Here is a 17,707-nt window from a genome sequence, read left to right as displayed (position 1 = left end):
TTAGAAGCAGTCAGAAGAGACCCAGCTGAGGTTGTAATTTAGTTTGTCACAGGGTAGCTGTGAAGTGAACTCTGAGCCGTGTTTTTAATAATCTTCTTTAAAAACTAGAAGGACTGCGGTCAAACTACTGAGTGTGTCCTACAGGGGTGGCGCTAAGGTATCACACAGCAAGATAAAAATAAAAGCATATGTATTTTAATGAATGGAATTTTAAAAGTATCCAGCATATTGAGACATTGTTTTAAACTGTGCAAACAAACAAACAAACTATATTCAGCTCTTCCCGTCTGTCTTTCTAGTCTGTAGAGAGATTCTGGTTTGAAGAGATTTCATGATGAAATCAGATTTCAGTTATTAGGTGATCAATTTTAAAAGCAGAGGGACTGAGACTCCCTGTACGTATGGTATAGAAGGAAAACAGAAGATTGCTCCATTCCTGAGAGAGGCGTAGCATTTGTAGATGAGACCACCAGGAAAATAATGGAGAAAAGGGGGATTTGGTAGAAACTGAGAACAGAACAATAAGAGAAACTTAGATCAATATGTCTGTATCTATTAATGCTTTTATTCAATAGGATGGGTAGGTTCACAAAATGAGATCTTGTGAGAGACTCTGGTTGGATTCCACGGGCCAGCTATTTAGTATCTGCATTGATTAAAAAAAAAAAAATCCTACATAGCCCTCGAATGGTCACAATGTCTTTGCAGAACATAAGATTCTAGAAAATCCAAGAGTCACAGAAGGCCAAACAGCTGCAGGAGAGTACAAATAGCTCTAATCCGCAATGCATGACTTATCCAATGGGCACATGATTGCTAGCAATCTTACTTTTTTGGGTGATTACGAAATTGAGCATAGTAGTGCATGTGATTCTATTTGAAGGTTTTAAAAGAATTTTTTTCTTACAATAATCATGCAGGGATTTTAATTCAAGCAAGAGACCTATGTGGAGGTATATTAAGAAGATAGACTGGGAAAAATGAGAAATAAATACAGAGAGCCCTTCAGTTGGGGGAGAATATTAAGTGGGTTGCCTTGGAATAAGGCTTGTAGTTGCTTGGGCTAATCTACATAATTGACTAAAACAGAATGAACAGCTGTGAAATACAGTATTTGGATGTGTGGGTAAAACAAATTACAATCCATATAAGGTCACAGAACATGGAATGTATTTTCATAGGATTGTAGGATTCCTAAGCTTGTTCAGGATGTAAGAAATCAACCAGTCTTCCAGAGAAGCTACATTTCCTTTGTCAAGGTCACCTACCTGCTTCTGTGATACCAGTTAAATAAAATCAAAGCTCAGCTCTACCACTCAAGGTGTCTCTATCTTTCTATATCTTCACCTTCTAATCTGGGAAATGAAATTGATAATTATATTAAATAAGATAATACATCTATTCCTTGGTGATGCATGCCTATATTTGTAAGTACCCAGAAAGCTGAGATTTGAGGATCACAGTTGGAATCCAGCCTGGGAAGAAATGTCCACAAGACCCTTTTCTCCAATTAACTAGTAAAAAGCTGGGAGTGGAGGGAGGTGTGGCTTAAATGGTACAGTGCCATCCTTAAGTCTTAAGCCTTAAGAGCCAAGTAGGAGCTCAAGGCCTTGAGTTCAATCCCCAGTACTGGAACAAAAAGAAAGAAAAGGAAGGAAAGAGAGAAGAGAGGGAAGGAGGAAAGAAAGAAAGGGGGAGAGAGAGAGAGAGACAAAAGAGAGAAAAAGAAGAGAGGAAGGGAGAGAAGAACAGAAGGAAGGGAGGGAGGGAGGGACAGAGGGAGGGAGAGAGAGACGGAGGGGAAGGAAAGGGAAAAAAGGATAATTCCTTGTTAGATAGTATATCAGACTTATTAGTAAACAATCTAATATTAGGTGTCTGCTAATATACTATTAAGAAAAAATGCGCATGTGAAAGATCAAACCTGTTATTTATGAAAGATTAGATATTAAAATATGGGAAAAGGGAGGACACAAAGATTAAGGGAAGAGAAACCTTGGTCGTCGTGATTCTTAGTGACGCTGTCTGTCCTGACGCCCTGTCACTCCAGAGGAAACCTGAGAAATGCGTGTCTAGCCCGCACGCTTGCATGGTTTGGGCACTGCAGGTTCATGGGCCGCACTTTGAGAAACACTGATGTTGCCCCTTCTCCTTATTTTACGAATCTGCACGAGACTTGGGAAGGAAAGAGCTTGGGCAGTGCCCACGCCTTTGTGCTTTTCATCAGAGCCTGGGCTGAATCAGCAGAGCCGCTTTGTTCTCTGCAGCCTGAGCTTTAAATCCAGCTCCCATCAAGGGGTGACTGTGATCAAAGACATCGTGTGCATGTCCAGAAACATCACAAGACACTGCGTTATACAACGGCAGACGAGAGAAACAGGAAACGGGAAGTGGCATCATGCAACATTTGAGATGTGTTTGATGTGTTCAATTGCTTCCTAACATGCCGGTACCCATGAAAAAATCATCAGATTGCTATTAAACAATCAATAAATTCCACTCCAGGCCTAGATGTGCTCATCACACGCATGCCATTTCTTTTCTAGAATCACGACCACAGCGGCCTGCATGATGGACTTGAGGCGGTACCCACTGGATGAGCAAAACTGCACGCTGGAAATCGAGAGCTGTAAGTCTGTCTGAGGAGCCAGCCGGGCCGAGCTCTGCTCCCAGGGGCTCCCTGGGTGGAGGCGTTGGGGCCTTGCTCTCATCCACAGCAATCCTGCCAACGGGAAGTTGTGTTGTTGATTTTTGTCTTGAGCTACCATGATCAAGGTGTAATGCTTATATTCATGCTGAAGGCCATGCTATGAGCACAATTGGTGTATATGTGTGTGTGTGTGTGTGTGTACACGCATTACTGTATTTACTGCTGACCTGTTTATCAGCGTAGCTGCTTTGCCGAGCTCTAGTTTTAGCTTCCCTGTCGATGAGTCAGTCAGCAAATGCTGGTTTCATAACCTATCTCTATTTCAGGGTCACGCGGGAGGGAGCAGGAGGTGGAAAAAAAAACCCTCAGATCTTCTCTCTTCTGTCAGTCCATGGGAACGCTTTCCCTCCTGGTCTCACCACACGGTTTGGGAGTGGATGACTTTCCATGCACTACTGTCAATAGCGAGGGGCCGGGCTGCAGTAAGGAGCTGGTGTGAAGCGGCGTGTGTGTGCCAGACACCGCCACTTGCAATCGCTGCTCTGAGCAGAAACCCAGCGCTCATGACACATTGTGGGTATTTTTGCCCATTTCAAAAGATAGCTTCTAGGGACTAATTAATTTTGCATGGATTTTTGAAGAAACTGCATACCCCACTCCACATCATCATTATTTTTAATTTAGATCTTTGCCTTGCAGAACTGCTTGATAAGTGGGCTCTATAGGATTTCAATGATTAATTTTATGTAAATATCTTTAGGTTAACATTCCATGTTTCACTGTCTTACCTTACAGTACACCTTATGGCACAATACTCTCCAAAGCTCCAGTTCTTTGGCAGTTTCAAATCATTGACCTAATGATAAATATATATATATGTATATATGTATATATATATATATTTGGATATATATACATATATATGTATATATATTCGGTTGTGGGGCTTGAACTTTTGGCCTGGGCGCTGTCCCTGAGCTCTTCAGCTCACGGCTAGTGCTCTACCACTTTGAGCCACAGCTCTACTTCCCATTTTCTGGTGGTTAATTGGAGATTCGGGTCTCATAGACTTTCCTGCCCGGGCTGGCTTTGAACTGCGATCCTCAGATCTCAGCTAGGATGACAGGCATGAGCCACTGGCACCCAGCCTAGTATTTTTATGAATTACTTTTTAGGTGGTTGCACAATGGGGTTTCAATTAGACGCATCTGTTTGTGAGTAGAACGCATTTCGGTCAGTACCACCCCTTCTTTTGTTCTCTTCTTTCTCCAGGCTGTCCCAACCCCACTCTCCCCATCCCCTTTTCTAGATCCATTTTCACATGTACACATTGAGTGTTAGACTCCCTCCGCCTCCATCCCTCCTACTTTGCAGAGTATATTTCTCGGCACCACTAATGAATTCGTTTGTGTAGCGAGAGCATTTTGGGCTTTTGCAGGTGAAATTTTACCCGAGTGCTAAGCAATCCTAGTTGTGTATGGATGGAGTCCCGTCACCAATCACACTTGTTGGGAGTCTCCCTCCTCCCATTTGGGGAAGGCCTTTGATTGTAGGAACTCCAGACTAAGGACAGAACACCCGAATGTTTCATGGTGTCATTACATTTGAATCTTGAAATGACTATTAACATGATAATTCATCATGCTTTACACAGGTTATTTTTTAAATTTATCTATTCTCAGAACATATTCCTATTTCTTTCTATAACCGGAGAAGCAGATTTTAAAAGATAATGGGATTTATCCAAGACCATCCTGTCCTTTCCCGGCAGAATAATCTGCCGTGGAGATTGAAAAGAGACTTGTGGATGAAGCAGACAGATAGACTCGTGTTTTAATTCCCCATTCTATAGAATCAGGAAAATATCCTCTTCTTAAGGGGAACTTAGATTCTGTATTCATTATACATATAGAGCAGAGAACAAATCATTGTTGTGGAGAATGCAATTTGGTATTCCATTCATGACATTCAGGGCTTATTATTATAAATAGTTGACTAATTAAACTAAAATAACCTCAAAGCTCAGCTTCTATCCCTTAAACAAGTAAATCCGATTGTCTAACATTCCGCTTTCTTTTTTCCTTCTTTATATTTTTATTTTATCATATGTAACAAGTTTTATTTAATTGCTCTCTAATATAAAATACCCTTTTCTTTATCTATTCCTTTTTTCTCCACAAGTTGTAGGCCTCTCTGACTGACCTTCTGGCTCTCTCTCTCTGCCATTTCCTCTTCTTTATTTGTTTCCTTCTCTCAGTCCTCTCCCTCCTTCTTCCCTCTCTCAAATGAAAATGGCCCCCCAGGGCTGCCAAACCATGAATATTTGTCAACATTTCATCTGTTTCAGAGAGGATGACAAAACAGGTTGCTTGGTGGCTTGAATTGGTAAAACACAAGGAATGGGTTACTTGCTCATTTGTTAATTTAGTCATCCAAGAATTTCCTTATTCTATAAGTTTTTCTTAGTTCCAATTATTCATCAGGCATTATAATGAGCTTTAGAAATGTAATGAGAAGAACAACACACCCTCTTTCATTCTGATGATTAATAGATAGAACATTAATAAATCAATGAATGAAGCAACTGCATCAGTGAAAAAAATTCTACCAAGACAACAAACTGTTTCATCCTATAAGATCTTAAACTACGTAGAACAAGCGATACTTCCCAGAGAGAGCGAGCCTTGAAATGCACCTTGAGGTTTCTGCATGGCCTGTGTGCTCTCTATTTACTTCATTACTTCATTTAAATAGAGATGGATCGAGGGGCTTTGTGTAGTTAATGCAGAATTAAATAGGCCCTGGGAATATTTATCACTGTGCAGGCCATGAAGCTCAATGGCCAAACCAGAATGGAGAATCCAACCTTGTCTCTTAAATTAGTGTTTACCTAATTATTCCTGTTGTGGCTGCAGTCAGAGGCAGTTGGCCGTATTTTGTTGAGGTAGCATGCGTGTGAGCTGACCTGCCAGCGAGGTCCCGTGGCTTCCGTAGCCACCCACCGCCTGCTCAAGTGATTGAGCCAGCTGCCAATAGTATAAACTCAAATCTCTCGCCACCTCTGGGTTAGGAAATAGCATTCATAACTAGCTTCAGAACCCCAAGATGAGGGGGACAGTCCATTTGTGAGTTATAATCCACTCATGGTTTTGTTGTCTGCCCCTTGAATGGATCAAGAAGGCGGTTGCCCGCTGCCCATCTAGTGGAACCCAAGTCCCATAGCCATGGACTGAGTTGGTACAGAGATCTCTCTCCTGAAGCTGCCCAGTGAGCCGCAGAAGCTAGAAGTGCACCTGCCGTTGTCTACTTCAATTCCATTTTGGCTGTCGTGGTTATTTTCTTGATTCAACAGTTTCATTCCTAAAGCATTCTACTGAAGAGGTCGGTGGAGATTTCTTCCTGCCCGTCCCGGAGTATCCGATACAGATTAGCACAGAAATGGGTTAATGCACCCTGGAGCTGGGTTATGCGAGATAATATTTTAGTAAAATGTGTTAGATAATATTTGATAAAAACATTTTCAAGGGCGTAGATATAATAAAAATAATGTTGTGTGTTTCTACTTTAAGTAAAAGTCAGAGGGACATTGGAGTGAGCAGGAGGGGCTCAGTGAAAGGTGATATGGTGACGATATGGTAATATGGTAATAGTATGGTGATGTGGTGATGATAACAGTAGCGTGGTGATGATACCACAGTGGTGTGGTGATGATGTGGTGGCATGGTAATGATATGATAATATGGTAATGATATGATAATATGGTAATGGTATGTTGATAGGTGATGATATGGTACTTTGGTGGTGATACGGTGATGGTACGGTGACATGGTGATGAAGGCTCTTTAAAACATAAATAGGCCTAGGTTGAAGTTAACTGGGCAGGTGGTGCAGCTCCTGCAAGCTACAGGTTCTCATCCGTGCAGTATTAACAAGGTGTAGACTTTTGTGCAATACTCAGGATTGCTGTTTCTATAAGCAGCAGCAGCTCTGATCATTATAGTACCATCATTATCATTATCAAACTGTACCCGGCCTATGGCGCTCAGTTAGAGCCACGTGTCTTCAGAGTAGCAGTCCCCCATCAGAGCAGCCACACCGAAGGACGGATGATGTAGGAACAGTGGAGAACCAGAAGGAGCTGGACGCGGTGCGGGAGGCCCGTTTGCCCAGAGGAGGGACATTTCTGGGAGAGGGATTTTCAAATAGCAGCGGAATATCCTCTTAAGAGAGCAGCGCCTGATTTCCCCAAGGAGAGAACTAGACTGAGGGGAAAAGATGCAAAGAAAAAAAAAGGCACTTTGAGACCGAAAGTTAAAAGACAAAAAGGAAAAACTCATAGCAATTATAGCTAAGAAAAAAATCAGATGGGCGGCTGTGTTACTGTAAAACCATTTTCTGGTATTCTTTCATTGGGTGAATGATAAAGAGTAGATAATTTCTAAGTGGTTGTGTGTTGAAGTTTACTTGGGACCAATAAAAATAGGAAACTTTAATTAAAGGACAATTAGACTAGTGGTAAATTCTGTGAGGTTGCAGCGCCCATATGCATATACCTCTGGGAACAGTGCTATTTAGGAAAAGAAGAAAATCACATCTCCGCTAAGACTTGAACTTGAACATTGTGTGTGTGTGTGTGTGTGTGTGTGTGTGTGTGTGTGTGTTGCTGAAGGTCTTATTGTTTAGTAACTAAATTGCTTTTCTCAAATTTCCACAGAATAAGACCGAAACTGTTTTCTTCTATTTTTCTAAGTAATCTAACTCCCCCCACCCCTCACTTTTTTTTTCTGATCCCAGAGCTTGAACTCAAGGCCTAAGGCACTGTCCCTGAACTTTGGTGCTCAGGACTAAGACCCTACCACTTGAGCCACAGCGCCACTTCCATCCTCCTGCTGGTGAATTGGAGATAAGACTCTTTTATGATTCCTAATAAGACTTCCTGCCTGGGTGGGCTGGCTGTGAATTCTGATCTTCAGATCTCAGCCTCCTGAGTCGCTAGACGTACAGGCGTGAGCCCTGGGCACGCAGAGCCTCTCTTTCCTTAAGGCCCAACAGAAGTTGTTTGCACGCATGCGCCCTGTCAGGGAATGACAGAGTGGCGATGTCAAGTAATGAGGCTTCCAAGAATTGTAGATGATCTTTGAATTCATTCTTTTAAATTTTAATTTCTTACTATCTTCTTGTGCACGGGGGACTCGGTTCAACGTGTCAGTGTGCGAGGACCATGTATCTTGATCACTGTCACCCCGTGGATTGCTCCCTGTGTCGTTTCGATGAGAGGAATATTCCCGCGGAACTCCGGCGATGCCTAGTGTGATTATTTATCAAGGAAAACGCAAACGGCATTGCGAAAGCTCCACAGAGTCGCCGAATGCGTGTTTAATTGGCCTCCCTCTCCTGGTTGGATCGTTTTGGAATTGCAGCTCCTGTTACAGAAGTGGGGTTTTATGGGCTCACCCTTGCTGTGTGGAGAATTCTTGCTGGAACGTGATTGTGGTGTAGCAGCCATTCGTTCCTAGGAACGGCGGAGGAGGGCGGGGTGTGTGGGAGCCTGGGTGGAAGGCCGCCTCCTCTCACCTCTCCATCACTCAACAGTATCTTGCATGGGGTGAGCGTCTGGGCATTAAGATCCAAAGGGGGGCAATTCTTTTTGGTGCCAGTACTGGGACTTGATCTCAGGGCATCAGCACTGTCCCTTTGCCTTTTGACTCAAGTGCTCTACCACATGAGCCACACCTCTGCTTCCAGATTTTTGTGGCTCGTTAGACATAAGAGTCCCACAGACGTTCCTGCCTGGCCTGGCTTGGAACTGAAATCCTCAGATCTCGGCTTCCTGAGTGCAGCTGATGTGTTTTGTTGGCCAGCCCTGGGGCTTGGACTCGGGGCTGGGTACTGTCCCTTAGCTTTTGGGTGCAAGCCACGGGTCCACTTCAGGCCTTTTGGAATTTAATCGGAGAGGAGCGTCGCATGGACCATCCTTCCCTCAAGCTCCCGAGTAACTAGGTTTGCAGGTGTGAGCCACTGGCACGGGCCACCGGCACTGTGCTGGAATCTTCCCTCTCATTCGTATTTTTATTGCCTCTTTTCTATTCCCTGTTTTCTCCTGAGATTCCCCACTAGACTGTCCGCTGGGACTTCTGTCCCCACCCATCATGAATCTGAACTAAGATCCCTAGACTTTTGTCTTCTGGATGACTAACATCCACTTAAAAGGAATGAATCAGAAGGTGGGTGGCTCCGTTTGCACCTGGTGTGCTGACCTTGTGCTGACCTTGTGCGTCCTCCAGGGCGCGGGTTTGCACCCTCGCTGCACAGCTGCCTTTGTTATCTTGGTGTATCTGGTTTTGTCTTTGCTTTCCGGCAGTCCTGGGGCTTGAACTCAGGCCCCTGCGCTTCTCAGCTCCAGCCTGGCGCTCCGCCACCCGAGCCACAGCACTGCTCCGGCTTCCCGGCTCAGGGACCGCCCTGCCCGGGCCAGCCGTGGATGGGGTGGAGGCCTGGGGCCTGCGGCAGGTGCACAGCCTGGGTCGGGGTGGAGGCCGCCCGGGTGCCCTGCTCGGGGTGTTTGCAGAGAGGGGAATGTGGCGTATGGAGGGTGAACAGGGATCCACTGGATATTCCCGAGCACTTGCAAAAGGCGTGCAACACTTAACAGCAGAGAAGGGCGTGGGGTCCCCAGCGGAGCCCAGGTCGTCTGGTACCGGACGGAATAGACCCAGGAGGCCGACATCTTCCTCCAGCCTGCATGGATCGTTTTCCATGGCGGGAAATGGTATTATAAACATGCAGATGGCCCCCCCGATGAAGGGTGTGATAAACATGCACGTTGCCTACTCCTAGACCTTTTGTAAACCCGAGCCCTTACCTGGAACATTTAAGTGGCTCCTTACAGTAGCCCACCCCACATGACAGACGGGGAGACGGGATTATGCGACGTGGAGAACGTTAGGTCGTATCCAGGTCGGAATTAACTGGACCCTGAAGACCTGGATGCAAAGTCTAGTAATTTTTGAGAGACTTTCCCCAGTTGTGTTCAGGTATAGCTGGCAAATAACACTGGAAATCCATCCTGCGTACTATGTGATATTTTGATGAATGTGTGCATTGTGAAATGGCAGTCACAAACTCAGAAGCTGACCATTCAATCCTGCTGCTGGTGTTCATTCATTTATCTCATCAGTAAAAACCACGTAGGCTCCAAACTGCATGTGAACCTCAGTTTACTAGTGCTGTCTTTACCTGGCTTTGGAAATCTTGGAAGTGTTTGAAAGAAGATGTCTTTAATTTAAACAAAAAAGATCCCGTAATGATACGATATTTTAAAGCACCAGTGGTTGTGGATCTAGCTCCTACCCAGGAGGACCCATTGGACTTTAGTTGTCTTTATACTTTCCTTACAGCTGATCCAAATTGCTACTTTCTAGACTCAGTTTCTGATATTTTAAGTTTTTGGTTACCAAGTATTATTTATGTGTCTGAAACTCAAAGATACAACCAGTTTCTGAAACACAGTATCCTACATAGGAAATGATTGTTTAAAATTCTCACCCAAAATAAGCTTTTTTCTTTTGCTTTGACTGAGATATAGAGAGATTATAAAAGAAAATACATTTCCCTAGGTGATCTATTGATATTCTCAACCACAAATGCCCCAGAGAAGATAAATTAAATAGTCACTGTATTTTTTTATTAAACACATTGAGTTGGGATGGGGGGAGCTACCTCTTGTTGCTGTGTGAGCAGAGACAGCTCAACACCCCTGCAACCACAGTCCTGAGAGAGATGTCAATGGGATAGACTCTTGAACATCCTCAGGATGCCTCCTGGCTGTTCCCATTGCCCACAATCTATTTCCTTCCATTCCTGCCTTGCCAGCTCCCGCTCACCTGGAAATCCAAAGTCACCATTCTCATGTCTTAGCAAAGATTAGTCAACATTCTCATAGCTAAGTTCAGATTATTATGATTGTAATCACGATGATTATCATCAGTATTTTTGTTTGCTTAGATGCCTGGTCATTTCCACATGCACCAGAGACAAGGACCATCACAAATAGTATCACATAGACTTTCTGTGGAGGTCCTCAGTCACATTTTTGCATCTGAATGAAGTGACAGAAATGAGCTTTGAGCACAGCCAGCTAAATCCTCTCAGTAGGAGAATGTTTATGAAAATTGAAAATTTGCATTTCAGCTAGAACAATGCCTTTTTTCACCATGTGAAACTATTTTCTATTCAACTTCATTCTTCCTCTAATCTCTGTATCCCAAGATAATATCTTAGTAATTAAGGAAACTAAACCGCAAGGTGCTTTGCAAGGAATATAGCCTACATTCTTCAAGATTGCAGATTTAAAAATGAGCTTTGTCTTCTTAAATTGACCCCTTGTTCTCACCCAAAGAGGGGTGCAGTTTGCCATTTTAGAACATATGCTCTTGCTCGACAAAGTTAGTAGAAGTAAACTTGTCAAATGCCAAAGTGTAGAGTATTAAAATTTCAGCAAAATGTCAGGAGAAGTGGGGAAACCGGTGAATTTAAGAAAAGTCTGTCACAGAGATTGCATTACATGTTTCTTTCTGCCTGACTTCGAGTGGCAGATGGAAGCTTAAAAATATAACCTAATGATGTGTCTTTATGGTAAGAAGTTTATATAACCTAATTGCCATAAAACTGTCATCTCTAGTTGATTTGTTAGGGTAATAAAAGATGTGTCCTTAGAACTCAGCTGGCATGAGTTCTGCCCAACCCCACTGAGTCATAAATGTTCTATTTTTTGCACAAATAGAATACTTTAAACCATTTTCCTTGACATGGTGTGTGGACACAAGAACCAAGCAAGGTGCAATTGAGACACTGCAGAAGGCTTTCTCTAATAGGAGGAGCCCAGATGTTAAGGATTGGGAAGGAAGAAGGAAGTCGAGATGAGTGATAAAAGCCTGGCGGCCACTTGTGAAAAATTCAGATCTCAGATTCCAACCACACTTTAAAAACCTGTATTTTGAAATGGCCTTCCATTGAAAAAGGGTGGCAAAGGGGATAGAGTTCCTTCCTGTTCTTCACCCAGCTCTTCTAGGTCCATGTGTCCATGAACCCATGCTGTTTTTATGGAGACTAAGAGATCGATGTTGTTCTGTTGACTAAGTCTTTATTCAGATTTTACCAGCTTTTCCAAGGTGGCCTTTTCCTGTTTAGGAATCCAATCCAGAAAGAGGTATTTCATTATATTGTCTTCCTACTACTGGAGTTGCTCTATCTTTGTTTCATGACCTTGACACTTGACAAAACTTCTGGCCAATCTTAGATTAGCTAATATTTCTGTCATGGTTAGACTGGTCTACTCAAAGTCTTCAGTGTACTTCCTTGGGAAAGTTGAATCCCAACAGAACTGACTCAGAAGAACTGACTGGTTAGCATATACTGTATCCTTACATTTGATCATGCAGAGGCCAATATAATTAAACTGTTCTAATCATTTGTTAATTTAAACATGGCCTGTAAGTTGTCACTTGATAATTCATTTCATACTTTCGCAAAAGGAAAATAATACCAAGTAGCATTTGCCGGGTATTATGGCTTACAGTGTATTGCCTAATTTTTTTGTTAAACCATTCTGGGATATAGACATGATTTTTATCTTGCTCTTGTAGCTGAGGAATTTTTTTTCTTCTCCTTAAGTACTTGTACAAAGGGGTTGTCATCCAACAACAGTTTATGAACACAATGCATAATTTCTGGTTAAACATTAGAAATTTAGTTCCAGCCGGGAAGCAAAGGAAGCCAGAGTTCCAGGCCAGCCTGGTCTACATTGTGAGTTCAATGTCAGTTTGGCCTACATAGTAAAACTTAGAAAAATCAGGCCTGAGGATGTAGTTCCATTGGTAGAGTTCTTGACTAGCGTGTGTTAGGTCCTGGCTCTAATTCCCAAGGCCCAAGATAGAAAAAAAAAAATATTTTGGAGGAAACTTCTTCACAAAAAGATTTCTTTAATTGGTAGTGGTGAAAACATGTACCCAAACAACTTTTTTTTTCCTGTCATTTGTGGGGGCTTGAACTCAGGGCCCGGGTGCTGTCCCTGAGCCTCTGTGTGCTCAAGGCTAGCGCTCTACCACTTGAGCCCCAGCACCACTTCCGGGTTTTGTTTGAGTGGTTAGCTGGACATAAGAGTCTCACAGGGACTTTTAAGCCTGGGCTGGCTTTGAACCATGATCCTCAGATCTCAGCCTTCTGATTAGCTAGGATGACAGGCGTGAGCCACTGGCACTCGGCCCAGACAACTTGTTAATCCTTCTGTCTTCTAATCTACATCTCAGCTCTGTTCCTCTCTTTTTCCCACTACCCCCATGCTTCTCCCTCTGACTCTATCCCTTTGTCTATCCTTCCTCTCCTTTCTCTTTTACACATGTGAACATGCACGCGTGTGTGCCCCCCACCATGTACACATACAGAGACACATCTCTCTGAAACTACAATACGGCGAGATCTAGGTAAGATCAGACTTCCACAAAAATAATTCTCCTTAATTATTGAAATTGCCCCTGCTCAGCGTTGAGCTATCACGCTCTTGACAGTTCAGCAGAAGAAAGCATTTCAGGGATGTAGCTTAGAAGATTAATGATCCACAGGTTTGACATGATGAACCATCTTAAGGGCAAATCCGGTGGTGCATCTCCTAAACCCAACCATCTGGCCAGCCCCCAGCCACCCCGGCCTCAGCCTGGAGACCTCAGGGACTCGTTGCATTGATAAGAAAGTGGACGTAACTGACGGTCGCATGTTCTCTAGCTCAACAATCCAATTTTACAGATAAGTAATCAATATTTTCCAGGTCATTGATCTGGTTAATGACAGAACCAAGGCTAGTACGCCTCGGCTCTAAGTCATTTTCCCCTTGATAGCCTGAGATTCTGAGGGGGAAAAAATGGGTGCAGTAGAAATGCTTTCAATTATATTTGTTCTCCGTATACATTCTATATGAGTATTGTATGTGGTTTTATTTGCATTTTACCCAGGGAGAAAGTGGGTGAAATTATTGCATTTTGGAAGATGCTAGTTAATCAGCATATTTCCATTGAAGACTAATTGGACTACAGTTTGGACTTGGCTAAAGATGTGGTTAAGTAACAAACCGTGCACTATTTCATTAGCAGTAGAACTTGTTTAAAGCATAAAATGTTATCCGCTTTGATAAAGAATGTTTTTGTGACCTTAGAGTTATTAGTTGCATAATGGCAAATACATCTCCTTTTATCCATCTTCTAGAAATAAAATGATTCAAGACTTATTTATTTTCATAGAGCATGTTTATGCCCACAGGCTATAGTGCTTAGAATAAAAGGCCATCATCCTTTAGCAAATTCGATCTCTCAATAATTCAAAAATGTAGCTCAGCTATGAATAACAAGTTTGTGGACCATTATTTTGACACGTGTAATAGACTGATTTTGTTGTTGTTGTGGGCAGTGCTGCAGTTTGAACTCAGACCCTTGAACTCACACTTTCTCAGCAGGTGCTCTACCACCTGAACCATGCCCTCAGCCCAAAAGCTTCGTTTTAAAGCCTTTTGTTGATAGTTGGGATGAATGATATCATTTCAGCTGAGTACGTGTGTATATATACATCAGTTCTGTATATGCCATGGACAGTCAATACAGTCAGTGCTAACAGCTGTCTAATTCTCTCTCCGTGAACTGGCAATCATCACCCTATTGATTAACTCTCTAGATTTCACTTTTATATATGGAAAAAATATGGACAGCACTGTACCACTGTCTTATATTTTTGTAGCATATTAGCTTAAAAGACCTGTAATTACTGACTGAACTGGGAATTTCTTTAAAACTTTTCTAGATTGCTCTCTAAAGAATTCTGTAAATTAGAAACCCAAAGTGTATTTCATCAATACTTTAATTTTTTTAAATTTTTTTGCCACTCTGATTAGTAGAAACTGATTCCAGTTACTCTACATTTTTGCCCCTTAACCATTAGTGAATTTGAGCATCTTTTCAGGAACTTAGAACAGATTGATGTTTTTAGCAGTTTGGGGCCTTTATCACACTATTCTTTTTGTTTACATGTGTTTCTTTTATATATTTGAGAAATGCTTATCCTCTGTCATTTGTTCACAAGATTTTCAGGTTGTTACAGTTAGCCTTCAGATGGTTTGAGGTGAATTTCAGCATTCCGATCTTTCTGTGTACTTGGAACTTTTGTGTTTGGCTTAGGAAGTTTCACTATACCCAATTAATGAAAGGATTTTCTCCTATAATCCTGTATACTTCCTTCCAATAGATTGGTGTAACTTGGTATTTCCATGACAAGCAGAACTTCTAGCTTCTTTGGCAGGGTTCTACGTGTCAGCCAGCCTCCTAGGATGTGAGAGAAATAAAGCCCACGTACTCGGGCTGGAATAATAATGAAGGCCTTGGCAGTCTCACGGTAGCAAAAGTGTTGTGCATCTGGGTTGCCAGGCTAGTTTCATATTTCAGCATTTTGACTGTTTCACTGTTGAATAATATTGAAAATTATTTAAGTGGCTGCTCTGGCATACAATCACCACGAGGGCCCTTTAAGTCAGGAGATTTCTGTGAGAGAAATCATGTCACTATTTAAAATGTTGGCAGAGATCACAGGCTGTGCTCCATCTCTCGGGGCCACTTAGGAAACCTCAGATGTGTGGAGATGCTGATTACATCCGCTGCAAACAACCGCAGGCCCGAGCCACTGGCCTAGCGGTCATTTCACCTGAACAGTCTGGACCCACACTGCGAAGAGCACGCAGGAGACCATCTGAGTGGAGACTGCTTGAGGAGCGTGCTAGAATTCAGGGGCCCGCTGGCATTCTGACTGTGCATGCCACACTACACAAACACATTCACATGAACGCACACACACACACACACACACACACACACACACTCATAGAGTACAGTTGGTAACAGGTATTAAAAGCCAGCATGTGATAGACACTGTTCTAAGTGTCCTAACTACTTATCCTCTCATTCACATAGAAATTGCACACCCTGGGGGCTGTTGTTTCTGCTTGTTTGTCGGGTGGGTAAGGAAACAGGAGTCTAGACAGGTCTGGAAGTGACTGAGGCTGCCACGAGCAGGAGGAGGAAGGCTTCAGCTCGAGTCCAGGCGCACAGCCACGGCCCAACCGCCCCGCATCTCCTGGCAACCCCACCGAGGCCTGACTGACACGGGAAACCCCGGGGTACCATGGCGGTCTTCATCCTGTTTCATTTTCAAGCCGCGTGCTGCATCCCTGCGGGCTCCTTTTCACATCCTGGCTTTCCCCACGGAGAACTGAGGCACCCAGATGTTAAGCACACTGCCAGAACATGAGTGCCAGGGCTCAGAACGTCAGTGCGGATGTTTGGGTCGTCGCTGTGCTGATTACTCCACCCCCATCCTCCGGGGACAGCAGGAAAGGCCATGCTGGAACAGAAGTGAAACTGAACATTGGTAGGCCAGGGGTGGATGGGTGTGTGGAGAGGTCACGGGTGGATCGTGTGTGAAGAGCGAGGGTCATGGCTCATCGCTTCTTTGAAGGCCTGGCTTGGAGAAGCCATGCCCCTGCCGCTCGCTCTCAGCTCGGGTGTACTGCACAGGGTGGAGCGGGCCGGGATGGAGGCAGGGCGGGTCTGCCTGAGGCAGGCTCTGTCTGACAATGAACCCTGAAGGAACGCTTGTGGAGAAGAGACTCCCCTCTCATCTCGCCCCTGGGCTGGGCCGCACCAACTGTCTTCAGAGTCAAAGTTGTTATTCCGCATGAAGAATCAGTAAGAGCTGAGGTCATCTCCTATTTCCATCCCAAACAAGAACTCACTCCAGGCCTCCCAGCTGGCCGGAAGTACGCGGTAGCTGAGGTAATGAAGGAGGCGGAGCTCGCAGCTCCCATCCCGAGGCCCGGGGCGGCCTCTCAGCTCCCTGTAGAAGCGTGTGCCCGGCTCCAGCCCTCCAGCACCAGTGCACACACATTCGCAACACAAGATGTCTGTGGGAATTTATCCTATGCAATCCCTATGTCGTTTTATGGCTGCCTTTGTAATTGAGGTGCTCCACCTCTTTCATTACCTAATGGACTTCTCATTGGGAGAAACAGTTCTGACCTTTGTCAGAATTTCAGAAGTACTACACACCATCTCCCCAGAGGATACATACATATTTCTGCATCTAGGACAAATTTTGTCATCTTTTGCATATCACCTCCGAACTTGTCCTCGGAAACTCTCTGATATTGACAGTCGAGGTATTCTTATTATCAAGTAAGACTATATGGTATTTCTTAAAAGTAGGTTGAATACAACTTTAGAAACCCTGTCTTTTGCCCTGCTAGAAATTGAACCCAGGCCTCACATGTATCAAGCCCCAGCTCAGTCTTCACTTTCTTTTGAACAGAGCTGCGTCTTTTCCTACAAGGGCATTGTTTGTCCTGAAAATAAGTTAAATGATTCTGCATTGCTCCTGGAACCGCACACTAAGCTAATTCCCATTGACAGGTGCAATGCAGCTCCATCCTCAACTCCCTGCGCCAGGAACTGTTGCTATTTGCAACTGCAATCAGGTACAAAGTTGGTTCAATTGACTTCTAAATAGAGATTTACGCATGTCATCACAAATAAGAAAGACAAAGGGGATTTGTGAAGATAGGAATTTGGTTTTGTAAAAGCTATCATGAAGGTGACCTGTTTCATGAAATAATAAAAATGCTCTTTGGTGCTCAGTTGATAGATCAGAAAAGCAGTGACAAATTGAGTTCCCAAAGATGTAAAATATTGTGGAGGAAAATGTAGTCATTGTAGAATTGTGGTGTAATGCTGGCTTGATTCTAATGATGGATTCTATTTCAAAAGATATGTGAATGTGTGATCTTTGGTCCACTTGTATTAAGATGATCTAGGATGTTTGCTTACAATAGAGACTTGTGAGCCAACTTTCAAGCTTAGTAATTCCAGTTTTAGAAGTAGAACCCAAAGCAATAAACTTAAAGACAAGTACATAGGTTAGTTACAAAGGAAATGTAGAGATTCTAGAAAGTGAACAAGTTCCAACCTCTGT

General features: G+C 43.4%; 1 protein-coding gene across 1 annotated transcript in view; it reads left to right on the top strand.

The window, feature by feature from the left end:
- Nucleotides 1–17,707, top strand: part of Gabrb2 (gamma-aminobutyric acid type A receptor subunit beta2) — a 118,340-nt gene that overhangs the window by 58,939 nt on the left and 41,694 nt on the right. Inside the window, exon 5 of the mRNA XM_048333980.1 lies at nt 2,547–2,629. Coding sequence (XP_048189937.1) covers nt 2,547–2,629 — 83 coding nt within the window. The remainder of the gene's footprint in view (nt 1–2,546; nt 2,630–17,707) is intronic.

Source organism: Perognathus longimembris, chromosome 25 (assembly GCF_023159225.1).
Source record: "Perognathus longimembris pacificus isolate PPM17 chromosome 25, ASM2315922v1, whole genome shotgun sequence".
NCBI classification, from domain to species: Eukaryota; Metazoa; Chordata; class Mammalia; order Rodentia; family Heteromyidae; genus Perognathus; species Perognathus longimembris.
Note: the sequence above shows the minus strand (reverse complement) of the source record. Positions and strands in the feature narration are given on the sequence as shown.